At 61.6% G+C, this 13,476-nt stretch overlaps 1 protein-coding gene across 2 annotated transcripts in view; it reads right to left on the minus strand.

The window, feature by feature from the left end:
• Positions 1-1,623: 1,623 nt before the first annotated feature.
• Positions 1,624-13,476, minus strand: part of LOC112115020 (L-fucose kinase) — a 24,605-nt gene continuing 12,752 nt past the window's right edge. The window contains exons 10-19 of one of the 2 annotated variants that reach the window (XM_024211994.2): positions 12,643-13,007; positions 11,310-11,520; positions 10,329-10,495; positions 9,801-10,028; positions 8,549-8,692; positions 7,767-7,886; positions 5,934-6,121; positions 4,219-4,318; positions 2,443-2,666; positions 1,624-2,191 (exon numbers count right to left, since the gene is read on the minus strand). In XM_024211994.2, the coding sequence (XP_024067762.1) occupies positions 2,066-2,191; positions 2,443-2,666; positions 4,219-4,318; positions 5,934-6,121; positions 7,767-7,886; positions 8,549-8,692; positions 9,801-10,028; positions 10,329-10,495; positions 11,310-11,520; positions 12,643-13,007 (1,873 nt within the window). In that variant the 3' untranslated portion in view covers positions 1,624-2,065. Of the gene's footprint in view, positions 2,192-2,442; positions 2,667-4,218; positions 4,319-5,933; positions 6,122-7,766; positions 7,887-8,548; positions 8,693-9,800; positions 10,029-10,328; positions 10,496-11,309; positions 11,521-12,642; positions 13,008-13,476 lie in introns of those variants that run through there. The other variant, XM_026653810.1, reaches the window with a different exon arrangement.

The raw sequence follows: 13,476 nt of genomic DNA on the forward strand, positions 1-13,476 counted from the left end.
TCCCCGGGTGCAGACGCGCTCTGCCTCTCTGCAACGCCTTGGGCTCCAGCTGGGTGGGCTGAGCTGCCTCCAGCCCAGGGCTCTGCGGGGAGGGAAGAGTGACAGCACACTACCGTGGGGGGCCTTTCATGTACGGGAACAGTGGACTCCCACGGAGGAAACGCTCAGCTCTTGGTAGTCAGAGAAAGGGCGGGGGGGGGGGGAGCAATGACTCACCACAAACTCAAAGCTTTCTGTAGTGTTCAGGGACTTGACTGCTGCTAGAAGCCAGGCCCGCCCTCCCAGGCAGCACTGGCCGGTCGCAGAGGATCCCCACACGCCCCGAATGGGCAGTGATTTGGGCTGCCCCAGGGAATGTTCAGCTGGAATGTGGAGGCTGGGCTTGGCTCCTGCACGGCTATGAACACGTCGCAAAGCATGCGGGACCATTCACCGTCCTGCTCGACCGGGCATGAGTCATCCAACGGGCTTTGGGGTCTGATCCTACTGGCAATAGGAAAAGCGGCTGCACTAACCTGTTCTCAGGAGAAGGCTCAGTGCAGGAGATACCAGCAAATCAAGCCTTAGTCACCATTCCCACGGCCCCAATTACTGATGCCATCTGCAGAAAGTCCATATAGAAATACAGGTACACGACCCGAGCAACTGCGGTGCTCATCTCCGCTGTACAGAGGCTTAGGAGGATTAGTTTTTTATCGGCAAACGTTGAAACATTGATTTCATTGTACGTACAAATAGATGAAAAACAATTTCAGTCAATGATTGAAATGTACGGATAGGCCAGGGGTGGGCAGACTACGGCCTGTGGGCCAGATCCAGCCCACCAGCTGTTTTAATCTGGCCCTCAAGCTCCCGCTGGGGAGAGGGATCTGGGACTTGCCCTGCTCCAGCCAGGGAGCAGGGTCAGGGGCCGCTCCATGCAGATCCCAGAAGCAGCCAGGAGGCTTTGCCACCCCTGCAGCTCCCATTGGCCGGGAACAACGGCCAATGGGAGCTGCAGGGGCGGTGCCTGCAGATGGGGCAGTGTGTAGAGCCACCTGACCATGCCTTCGCATAGGAGCTAGAGAGGGACATGCCGCTGCTTCTGGGAGCTGCTTGACCTAAGCACCGCCCGGAGCCTGCACCCCTGAGCCTCCCCCCGTGCCCCAGCCTTGATCCCAGTCCGGAGCACCCTCCAGCACCCCAAACCTCTCATCCCCAGCTGGAGCCCTTACCCCCCCATGCCCCAAACCCCTGCCCTAGCCCTGATCCCCTTCCCACCCTCCAAACCCCTTGGTCCCAGCCCAGTGCACCCTCCTAAACCCTGAACTCATTTCTAGCCCCACCCCAGATCCTGCACCCCCAACCAGAGCCCTGACCCCCTCCCGCACCCCAATCCCAATTTTGAGAGCATTCATGGCCTGCCATACAATTTCTATTCCCAGATGTGGCCCTTGGGTCAAAACGTTTGCCCACCCCTGAGAAAGGCAAAGTAAGACAAACTGCTGCTTGAAGCCTTGGAGGTGTGATGTAAGGTTACTTGCAGAGTTTGACGTGATGTTCACAATTTGTATTTTAACGGTTACAGCTTTAACTTTCAGACTCAGTGTCTGTCATTAAATAACACGGCTGACCCCTCCAGAATTTCCCACACTTATGAACATTTTAATTGATGAACAGAAAAAATGCTTAAAAATAAACGTCGATAGTCGAAATGATAAAAAATACAAATTCTGCCAAGCCTATTTATCCAGCCCAGTGATGCTGTCAAACAGCGAGGGGCCTTTCTTTCCTCTGGCTGCCTGTGAACCTGGCCTGGTTCTGCTGTAGGCACTAGCCCAGGCTGCTGTAGGGCCGAGGGCTTCCCAGCTCCATCAGCCCAATGGTAGAGGCACGTATTCTACAGCGATGATCATGCAACCTGTGCTGCTGCTGAAACCAGAAGTCACTCTGAATTGAAACCAAACCAGGACAGATTCACCTGCCACTCCTGTGAGTGGAAAATCACGCCAGCGTGGGAGGTTGGCTGCTCTGCGGCTGTCTGAACATTCACTGGCAGTGCACAAAGACCAGGGCCCGTTGGCCTTCACGTGACCGGTTGGGCCCTCTCATTCCCTGTGTCGCCTCTTGCTTTAGGGTCGCTCCCCACTAGCTGCAGAGAGAAGCCAGCTGTGTCCACTTCAACAGTGTGGATGCTGAAATTCCCCAGGCCCTACAATGAAAGGTTATGGTTAGTAAAGCGTCAGTGGAGGCCTTGCTGCTACGTGGTAATAGCTGTGGGTGTAGCACTGGGGGGTTTGCTTAGTTCTAACCCCTGCCCCACTGCCTGGCCGACATGCCACGTGGCACAGGCTGCTGTAGTCTGCACCCCTCTCGCAGTGCCTGGGACACGCAAGGCCCTGCAGAGCCATCCGCTGCCCTGATCACTCCTGAGATGGGCGGGAGCGAACACGCAGGGCTCACCTCTGTGTTTGCTAGAATTTGCTGTATAAAGTCTTTCTGGCTGGGCTCTTTGGTTAAGATGTAGAGGAACCCGCCGCCTCCAGCTCCAGCCAAGCTCTGCCCATAGACATACGGCTGGAGAGCATCCATCATGCGTCTGACAGCCAGAGGCTCACAACCTGGGGCCATGCACTTCTTCTGCTGCCAGTAGCGGGTCAGGCACTCTCCAAGGAGAGGCAGGTTACCTAGAGCAGACAAAGAGAATGCCAAGAATTGGTCTATGCCCAGGAGAGCTACAGCTGTTCCCTAAGGGTTCCCCACCCCTGGTCTCGCAGGGGCCGTGGGCAGGGTTGGCCCTGCCAGTGGTATCAGAACTAAATGATCCACTTGGCCGGCCTGATACCCCAGCATTGCACCCGCTTGGTGTTGAACGCCATGGCCCCCCTTGCTAGCCAAGTCTGCGTATCTGTAATGCTCCACTGGGGAAAGGGGCGTGGAGTCTGGCTCTTTCCCTGTTCTTAGCACAGATGTAGTCAGAAAAGGGACACTGCAAATACGGTGCAGCTCCCTCTTTCTCCAACATGCCCCTTGGCTCAGGCTGCGGTGAGACGAGGCAGCTTCTGAGCTGTAGAATCTCCATCGACTTGGAAAAGCTGCTGAGTTCTGCCTCCTCTATCAGCGCCAGGCGCGATGAAGACTGCAGCCGTCGGGAGACTGGCGCTTGGTGGCTATTCGTGGATTACGGGCAGAAGGGGCCATTCGATCAGACCAGCAGCTCATCAAGGAAATGCTGCATCAAGCCTAGATCTCGAGCTTGCTTTATAGCAAGGCGTCCAGCCTCGATGTAACGAGCCCAGAGGTCCGGTCACTCGCCCCCAGGCCCGCTGGTTCCTACTGACCCATGTGCTGCTCCTGAGCTCTGGGGGGGTTACACAAGCTCCTGCCGCTGACTCCCCAGTAACAAGCCACCAGCATTTCTGCTCTTTTTTCCAACGTTTCAACCCAGCTGCAGTTGCACCCCAGCAAGAGCAGGGCTCGCCTTTGTGCGGCCTTGGGGGGGCGCTGGCCTGTACAGTCTGCTACATGGTGGGGGGAACAGACTGGGAAAGCAATTTGCTCTGCTGATGCGGTGTTAGGGGCTGCATCGACCTGCAGCGGCTGGAAACGACTGACCAAAACCGTCGTTTAACCAGGCTGTAAGCACAATGCCCCAGCAGCAGCAGCCCTGGAGCCAGCTCTTGGGTGCACCGGTGGGGTTCTGGGGCTCCTATGAAGGCATGGCCCTGTGGCACCCTGATCACATCCTAGCCAGCACTGCGGCTCCCAGCCCACCTTGACAGAGCTGTTGTTCGGTTTCCTAAGCACAAGTGGGAACTGCGCTAAAGGCATCGGAGCAGGGCTGCCTTGGCAGGAGGCGTCCATGGAATTGGCATGAAATGGAGCAGACGGCAGCTGCCTTCCTCTTCAATGTCCCAGCAGGCAATGAAGGCCGCAAGTCCCAGCAGGCAATGCAGGCGAGCCACCGTGCTTAGGCTGGAGCTGGGCTCCTAGGGGACAAGTCCCATCGGGGCTTGTCCCTAGGGGACAAGGCCTGGGCCAGCCAAGGGATCTATACAGCCCAGGAGCCGTGGTGCCTTTCCTGTCTGCTAGCCCCAGCAGCACTGCTGGGATGGCCTAGCATGTAGCCCTTAGCCACAAGAGCAGTGGCACCCCCTCTCCAGGCCGTGGGGCCACGCACTCAGGGCAGGCTCAGGAAAGGGCTCCTGGGCCCCGGAGCTGAGCGTGCAGCTGCTTTACCTTGCCGAAAGGCCCGGGCACACTGCTCCGCGTTGCTCACCAGGGCGTCGGCGTTCTGCACGATAGCTGGCAGCCTGGCATACCAGTTCCTGAGCACGTCCTGCAAGGGGAGGCAAGCCATGAACTGCATCACCTTCACCTGGCCTTCCCAGCCCGAGGGGCCCTGCCCTGCTGCTGACACACACACCCCGGCACTTGGGGTGCACAAGGAAAGCAGGAGCATGCCTGTTTCACACCTGTTCAGTGCAGCTCCTGGCAGCTTGCTGGGCCAGGGATCCTAAGGGGGGAGGGGTTGTGCGATGGCCAGAGGGCGGCTCCTCGGAGCTGGGAGGCAGGAACTGGAACCGGGACTTAACCTCTGAGGCTGGGCTATTGGCCCTGGATCCAGCTGTGACCCGGCCCCAGCACCTGAACCAGCTCGGGACCGAACAGGGAGCAGCAGCACGTGTAACTGAAGGGAAATGGGCAGAGGTGCCACAGTCGGCTCTGCAGGGCCCCTGGCTCGGACGTTCTCTGGGGACGCAGCCAGGCCTGGGGTGGCAGCGAGCCTCACCCCCTACTGCGGAGGGCAAGGCAAGGCCAACCCCATGCTCCTCTGAGAGCTTTAATACCTCCTCCCTCCCGCAGCACAGGCAGGAGCTCAGGTTAAGGCCCGTCTCCACTACGCTGCATGGACTCCCTCTGCCTCAGAGCCCCCCCGCCGTGACTCGAGCGGGGGAGGCAGGGCGCCTGGGTACTTTAGGCCCCTGCTGGGTGACCCCGAACTCTCGCTTCCAGCAGCTACGTTCCACGCACTGGAACCAATCGTCGGGCAGGCCTCTGCCGCTAGAGGTGGGAGCTGCTGTCCGACAGCCCTGCGCTCTGTTCCCGCTGATGTGCACCTGGCTGTCCTGTGGGCTGGCACTGGGCCCAGATTTTGCTGTTCCCCTGCCTACAGCTCCCCGGCTGCTGGAGCTGCGCCCCGCTAGCAGAGAGTGTGGGGCAGGGGGCCCCATGGGGAGCCCAATTGCTGAGCGGGATCCTGAGGTGGTGTGTGAGAATGATTTGCAGCCTGGCCTCTATGCGGAGCAGTTTAGGGGAAACCCCCGTCCTGCGGGCGCTGTGAGCTGGTCTCCAGAGCATGGGGATGCGGCGCCCAGGTTGTTACAAATAAAGAAAATCCCAGTGTGACTCAGTATCCCCGCCCAGCCCTGGGCACTGTCCCCTTGGACTGGGCATGTCTGACCAGCCACCTTCCCACTGAGCATTGGACAGCTGCTCCCGGGAGCCAGCATTCACTTTCACTGCAGCGGGGACAGAGCCAAGGGAGGGACACAGCCAATCCCCTGCAATGAGCCACAACAACTGTGCGGCATGGGGCCGTCTGGCTGTCCTGTGTCTGTACAGCACCTAGCGCAGCAGGGGCTGGGTCCATGGCTGGGCACCTGGGTCCTAGAATAACATCTCCAATAAAGCTGGGGCCAATGAACTAAGCAGGGGGCTGGGAGCAGGGTACTAGGCTCAGCTCAGCTGCATGGGACAGGGGCAGGTTGTTTCCCAGCTCTGGCCCTCAGCTGTGGACCAGGGAGGGGAGTGACCCTGCTCTGTCGAGCACTGGGAGAGCTATGGCTGAACTGGTGTTGGAGGGGGCTGCTAGATCTGCCCACGCCTGCTGTGGCCTTGCTGGGGGCTGGGTGGGGAGCGCCCCTTGAGGCATGGAGGGGCACATGCTTTACCTGGAGCAGGTTGCGGGCCAGCCGAGTCTTCCCTGTGTAAATCAGGAGCAGGTGCTGGTTCAGAGTCTGGGGAAAGCCCTCCGGCACGGGGATCTGCTCCACCTCCACCTTCAGGGGCAGCAGGGCCTTCGACCTCCCGAGCTTGATGCCTGGCACAAGCCCGCCAACCTGGTCCTGCCATCCTCCTCCTGCCAGCAACAGGGCCCGTTACATAGCAGCAGGCCGCAAGGACACTAATGGTTTCAGTCCCAGCCCTGCAGCCGAGAGGAATTTTGCACCGTTGTGCAAGCGCAGAATTAATGCCCCCCACAGATTTTTCTTTCCTCCGCAGAATAATTGATTCTGACGGGGAGGTGCAGGGAAGCTGCAATTACACCTTCAGCCCCACAGGGGCTGATGTGGCACCTGAAGAGAGGGCAGCAGGCTCATGGGTTGGAGCAGCCAGCCCTGGAGGGGGAGGGGGCAGAGGCGTGGCCAGGTGAGGAGACGTGGGCTATGGGGACTGGACAGAGCGGGGCACATGGGGCTGCTGGGGGGTGTGTCACACGAGTTCAGAAGGGCTAGTGAGGGGGACAGACTGAGGCGGCGGCACGGGAGCTAGTGGGGTGGCAGCATTGAGCCAGGGGCTGAATGGAAGGGGGTGCAGGGCCACATGGGGACGGGGAGGAGTGTGGGGTGCAGGGACACTTGGGGACAGGGGCAGATGTGCCTGACTGAATGGGAGAGGCTACAGGTCAGCCAGGGTCTGCATGAGGGAGGCTCTCCAACTCCCAAACAATCCCTCCCCCACAAATCTATTCCATACTTCTCCCACCCACACCCAGCAACCCTCCAGGTTCACTCCCAGGCTCCTTTCCTCTCCCTCAGCTCCTCTGCTACCCCTGACTCCCACGAGCCTTTGCGCTGCTTTTGAACAGAGCGGGAAATACGTTTCTGTATTGCAGTTTAAATGAATTATTACTCAAAGTTCTGAATTAATATGCCTAGTGAGGAATCTATTTGTCAAAAAACATTTCCTGAATCTTTTTTGTTGTCTGGATTGTTACTGACAGACTTGCTGACAGGTATTTTGAAATAAATTGAAACTGGCGTGATTATATTGTGTTATTTTGACAAACAACATTTTCAGAATTTTAAAATATTGGGTGCAGAATTTTGAATGTGCAGGTGCAGAAGTCCCCCAGGAGTCCAACAGGCAGGATATTGGGGGAGGCCCTGGCAGCGTGGTGCTGAGGGGCCGGCTGTGGGGGAGAGGAAGGCGGGCTGCTTGGTTGGGGACAGGGAACTGATCAAACAGCCCCTGTGGGGGCTAGCAGGGGGGCAGGCAGCCTGCACCACGAGGGTTAACACTGCCTGTTGCAGAGACAGCCTGAGCCAGCAGGGCAGAATAATGGGCCCGAGTAGCCTGGGCCATGGGGCCATCGGGGCAGTTCAAACCTCCAGCTGTGTGGCGAGGCCGGGCCCCTAGACAGGGCAGCGGGAATGGCAGAGAGGCAGTGGGTCTGACAGGGGCCAGGGCTGTGCAGTGCAGAGGCAGCCTGGGATGGCGTACCCCGGGCAGGGCAGCGGGAATGGCAGAGAGGCAGTGGGTCTGACAGGGGCCAGGGCTGTGCAGCGCAGAGGCAGCCTGGGATGGCGTACCCCGGGCAGGGCAGCGGGAATGGCAGAGAGGCAGTGAGTCTGACAGGGGCCAGGGCTGTGCAGCGCAGAGGCAGCCTGGGATGGCGTACCCCAGCTCCCACAGACTCATGCCACACACCTGGTCAGGGGGTCCATTCAGGCGGCCGGGCCAGGCCATGACAGGCCCCCCCACACTGGTCTCTGTGCCGTTACCTGTGGTGAGCACCTGCTCCAGGTGCAGCACGGCGTGGATGAGGGACTCTGCGTTGGCGGATTTCCCAGCCGCCCGGTACAGCGCTGCCATCACCGCCCCAGCCAGGATGCTGCTGGTGCCTGGAGGAGCCAAAGATGGGTCAGGGAGGTGAGGCAGAGGGTGCATGGGGACCACGTCTCAGCCATGGCCCATGAAACGACCCAGCACCCCGCAGGGCAGGGCAAGGCCGTGGGGGCCATAGCTAGGTTACGTCCCCACCTCCCAGAGCAGCTGCAGAGACGCAAGAGGACGTAAGCAGCTCTCTGTGCTGGGTGCCCCTGCAATCCCCATGCTCTGCATTGCCCAGCCGGAGGGGACTGGCCTGCAGAGCCCAGCAAGGAAGCCACAGAAAGAAGCTTGGATCCCTCCCCAGCGGCCGAGCCCCTGGCCCCTCCCGCAGGGCGTCCAGCGTGCTGTGCCCAAGCAGGAGGCCGGGAGCCAGCCTGTTCTCAGTGCAGACCTTGCAGTGCTGTGGGAGAGCGAGTTTCTCCTGAGGGCCTGAGGGCCCGGCTGGGGGAGCCCCAGCCCCAGCCCCGCTGCTGTTCAATGTCCCTCACTCTGTTAGGAGAGACCCGCCAGGCCCGAGAACGTGACCAGGGCGGGCCTGGCTGCTTATGGCTGAGAACAACTTTCCTGTAGCCTCCTACGGAGCTGAAGCCAAGGCCCAGAGCTCTCCTGGGCTAGGGTTACCTACGCTCGCTGCCCAGACCGTGCCCTGTGCAAACAGGGGCCACGAACATACCCAGGCCGGATCCGTGGGGCAGGCTGGACCAGCTGTGCACTTCAAACCCTCCGCCAGAGCACTCCAGCAGCTGGGCCTGCAAGGGCTTCTGGGAAGCGAGGGTGACAATCTGGGTGCAGATGAAAGCCGCTTTCAGCAAGGCGCCTGGAAAGGAGAGGGGAAGCCCTGAAAGGCTGGTCAGCGCAGCCATGCCCTGGCCACCAAGCCCCTGCTGGTTTAACCCCTTCACTGCCAGCAGACTAACATGGTGCCCGGCCGGGTCACGGCTGTTGGATCAGCCATTAGCCCAAGCTCCTGACGGGCGGGTGCTCATAGCGACCCCACCCAGGCCAGCAGGCCGAGGGCAGAGCCGCAGCCCCAGCTGTCCAGGCTCGGAGGCCTGCTCTCCCCACGGCACGGAACAGCAGGTGCTGGAGGAGGGGGAGGGGGGACTCGCTGAGCCGAGGGTCCCCCCGGGGCTGGCTCATTGTGGGGGGGCTACTGGCAGGGGAACAAGCAGCAACAGGATGAGCGTCTCCATCCCCCGCTACGCAGGCCTCCAGCCTGGGCCTCTCTTATCACCGCCCCACCCCCGGGGGGCAGGGCAGGGCTGTCACCCATTGCACAGGGGGGAGTCGAGGCCCAGACAGGCTAGGGGACTTGCCCCTGGTCCCACAGGAAGTCTAGCAAAACAGGGACTAAGCCCAGTCCCCGACCAGCACCAAACTCACTGGGCTGTCCTTGGCCAGCCGCCCTGGCGGTGGGTTTGTGCTGCAGACTGTTGTCTGCTAGGAATGAGCCCCCAACTCCTCTACTGGCCGCACTACAGTCACCCGCTGGGGAGGGCTCGGTGGCGGGGCTCGGGGAGTGGTTCCCCAGACAGCTCTCTGGCCCATTCCTGATCCCCCGGGACACCCCGCTTCCTGCGTTTCACTCTGCATGGATTCACCCTTGCCCAGCCAGGTGGATGTCGTTCCTGCCGGCCTGATAGGGAACGGACACTGCTTCGGAGACCTGCAGTGGATGCAGGCATGCGAGCCAGCTGGGGGGACGGCCCATCTCGGTGCTGGGGGGGGTGCAGTGACAGGGATGCAGCACAGGTCACTACTCGGCGCCCCCCAGGGGCCAATCCGAGAATAAGCCTGGAGAATTCACAAGCACCAGTGACCCCGCTCTCTGCCACCCATGTGGCACTGCAAGTGACCCCCAGCCCCTCTCCTGGGCTGCGGAGCAACTGGTGAGCCCTGATCCTGAGCAGCGGGGTGGGTCTTACCTGGCGCGTGGGGCTGGCAGTAATCCTGCAGGTCCTCCAGGTCCTGGCACACCAGCTCCAGCACCACCTCGCCCTCCAGCGCGCCGCTAGCACTGACCAGCCGGAGCTCCGGCTCGGCGATGCGCCGGGCCCGGGCCCCGATTGGTCGGCGCCCGTCCACCAGGATGGCAATGTCCACCACGGCTCCCCCGTGCTCGTAAGTGATTGGAGGAGTGTCGCTCCAGCCACCTGCAAGGCACAGAGGGGTGCGCACTCAATGGAGCCTCATGCAGGATGCCCGCCCACAGACCAGCCCTCATCTCCTGTCCTCTCCATGCTGCCAAACTGTGCCCCTTTACAGCCAGTGCTGTCCACCCCCTGGGCGCTGCTCCCTTCGCACCAGGGCTCCCTGCGGCCCTGGCCCTGCACTGCCTCATCCACCCCAGCACTGGGACAGAGCCTAGGGCCAGCCCCAGTGATGGCCAGGCCAGAAGAGAAAGCCCTTTGAACTGGGGCCTGTGGAAGCTGCTCCCACCCAGAGGTGCTCACCAGAGACGTCTATCCGGGCAGGGCACTCCACCAGCACCCAGTGACCGACAGGAGGGGGCTCCTCCCGCCCGACGCCGATGAACCGGCACGCCGACATCACAGCCTGGCGGATCAGGATCTGCTCGGCCCCCTCGTAGTGCCGGGCGGCCCTCACCAGCAGTGCCGGCCTGAAACGGCAGGGGGAGACGGGCACCGCTCACCAGCTGGCAGAGGGCACCATCGGAGCGGTCTTTCTCCTGGGATGCCAGCGGCACCGCCAGTTAGCAGCTCTGGCAACACTGAGCAGAAACACGCTCGACTGGCCACAGGACGGCAGTGGTGCCCGTGTCGGCCTTTGGCACAGGTTGTCATGGTTACTGACCACCTGGTGTGTGGCCGGGTCCTTAGCCAATCTCCCAGCCACAGTCCAGGGCTGCAGAGACGGAGATGCCGGGAATATCAGCCAGCCCAGCGCAAAGCCCCCTGCAGAGACACGGGGCTCGGGCCCAGCAGCGTCCTTAGCATCAGCTGGAGAGTTTATGGGTTTCCAGCAGGACCTGGGACTAGGGTGACCAGATGTCCCGATTTTATAGGGACACTCCCCATTTTGGGGTCTTTTTCTTATATAGGCTCCTATTACCCCCCACCCCGTCCCGATTTTTAACATTTGCCGTCTGGTCACCCTACCTGGGACCCAAGCTGCTGGTGGGGAGGGGCAATCAGTCCACCACCTAGAGGGGGGGTGGAAAATCAGGCCAGCCTGTCAGTGGATGGCTGACAGCCCTGGGACCTCACAGCAAACCCCGCTGCTCGCTGCAGAAAGGCCATGAGACAGAGCTGGAAATGCGGCAAAATGGAAATGACATCCCTGCAGACCCTGTGGGGAACCCCGGTCCATTGAGGGGGGCGAGCCCAGCGCCACGGCCCCCAACACAACATCTCTGCCACCCCCGCTGGCCCCCGGGCACCAAGGGCCCAGCAGCCCAGTGCGTCCAGCCATACCTGCCCAGCCATTTCCTCCTCTCAATGGCGAGCGCCTTCACTCCCTCAGCAATGTCGCCTCTCTCCAGCTGCTGGAAGGCCGGGGCCCACTCCCGGTTGGCGGCCGGCCCGCTCCGTAAGCCCCCGTCCCCTTTGGCCATGCAGCCCAGCACGTCGGCGATGCAGGCGAGAGCCCGGGCTGCCACCCCAGGGTCAGCGGCAACAGATGCCACTGGGAAGCAAAGGGAAGCCATCAGAGCGGCAGCCAGTCACGGCCCAGCAGGCTGGAGCCTTAGAGGGCAGCTGTCCACGGCAGGATTTCATCCCTCCTCATCTAGCACGACGGTTACCTTCTTCCTCTGCCCCCCTAAGCCCCTCCAGCCACTTATCTACAGTTGTCCTGAACCAGAGCATGCCCCTGTGGTCCCTGAGTGGAATGGGTTTGCTGGGTCTCAGCCCAGTGCCCACAGCCCATGATCCATCATCAACTCCCTCGTTGACTACCTTGGGTGGATCCAAGGGCTGAATGAGGCCTGGAGTGAACTCCTCCCTCGTGCTAACTGGGGGTGGGGCACTGAGCTGGGGCAGCCGACAGAAGCTGGCACTGCCAATGCCAGTGTAGTGCCTGTTCTGGAGATAGAGGCGCTCAAGCCGGCACCTTCCTGCAGCACACCGAGAATGAACCTAGGCTCTGGTAGCCCACCTAGCCGGGGCAAGCCCAGCTCCACTTCCCAAAGCCCGCAAGGCCTGGCAATTCCAGGAGCAGAAGAGAGTTGCTTGGCGCTACTTATTTGCATGTTGTTACCCAGCATGCTCCACCCGCTCAGGGTAGCTGGAAACCTGCTGTCTGCCACAACGGAAAGTGTGCTCAGGCTTTGGCTTCCACATGGCTTCGCTAGCGAGAACGGGAGGAAACTGCCCTCCGGCAGCCTCCGTAAGCCACGTGCCTGAGGGATGTTCAAAGCGGCCACGTTCCTCTCCAGAGGTGAGTGCATGGTAGGGCGGGGGGAGGACTGTGGCATAGTCCGTACAGCTGTTTGGGACCCGGCGTTACACAGGGGCCGAAGAACGCCCTGTAGCCAACTGCAAAGACAGCAGGAGGGACTCAGAGATGCACAATGTGATCCGCAAAGATGGAATCCGGCGGGCCTCTGGGCTGACATCCCAGTGATAGTCCCCTGGCCGCTGTACGGACTGCACAGCCTGCTTAGCAAGGGAGAGGGACTGGCCGTGTTCAAGGGCCCCACCAGCACTCGTGGGCCTGCACGGGGGCTGGAGTCTGCATCCGGACGCCCCCGAGCAGCATGTGTGGCTGACCCGAAGGTCACAGGCAGCCGCCCCGCCCAGCTCTCACCCTGGTCCAGAGTGCTCAGCACGGCCTCCTGGTAGCCCTCGCTGACGGCGGTGCGGATCAGTGGCAGGAGGCTGCAGTCCTTGTGCTCCAGCAGCACCCTGCGTAGCTTGCCCTGGGCCTGGCGGAAGAAGAGCGCCCGGCGGGACGCCAGCTCCGCCTCCTGGTCTAGGCACATCAGCAGCTGCTCCCAGGACATGCGCCACGAGGCTCGCCACCGCCCCAGCCCCTCGCCCTCCTGGGAGCCCAGGAACCACAGCACGTCCTGGACCCCCAGGGGCTCGGCAGCGTGCAGAACGGGGAAGAGGCGGGCGTTCAGCAGGCAGCGGCTCCTCCGGGGGACCTCGGAGCCCCAGATATCCCCCTCCCTGCCGGAGTGAGAAGCAGCCTCAGACAGCGGGCACCACGCGGCCTCATGCAATGGGGGCAGGAGGCCTAGGCAGTGGGCACCTGCCCCTCTGGCCTCCCCACCTACAAAGAGAGCCTCATTTCTGCCCCAGGGAAAGCAGATCCTGAGAGGCCTGCACCTCCCTAAGGCACGGGGAGAAGGGAGCATGGAGCTGAAGCTCCTGCCAGCTCTCTGCTGCCTCCTCACCAGCTGGACAGCCCCGTGCCCAGGCTGACTGGCCGCAAGTTTCGGAGGATAGCCGCTGCACCGCCCTGCCCCCATTCTGCACAGCTGGGATGGAGCCTCCTCCACCCAGACAAAGCAGGAGTCAGCAGAACCACTGTAGTCTCTTCCTCGGCCAGCTGGAGGGAAATGCGCTAAGGAGACCAGCTGTGAGGGGCTCACAGCTACTGCCCTGCCAGCCTCTCCCACCAGAAGGCGCCATGTGC

This window comes from Terrapene carolina, unplaced genomic scaffold (genome assembly GCF_002925995.2).
Source record: "Terrapene carolina triunguis isolate 2854851 unplaced genomic scaffold, T_m_triunguis-2.0 Scaffold165, whole genome shotgun sequence".
NCBI lineage: Eukaryota > Metazoa > Chordata > Testudines > Emydidae > Terrapene > Terrapene triunguis.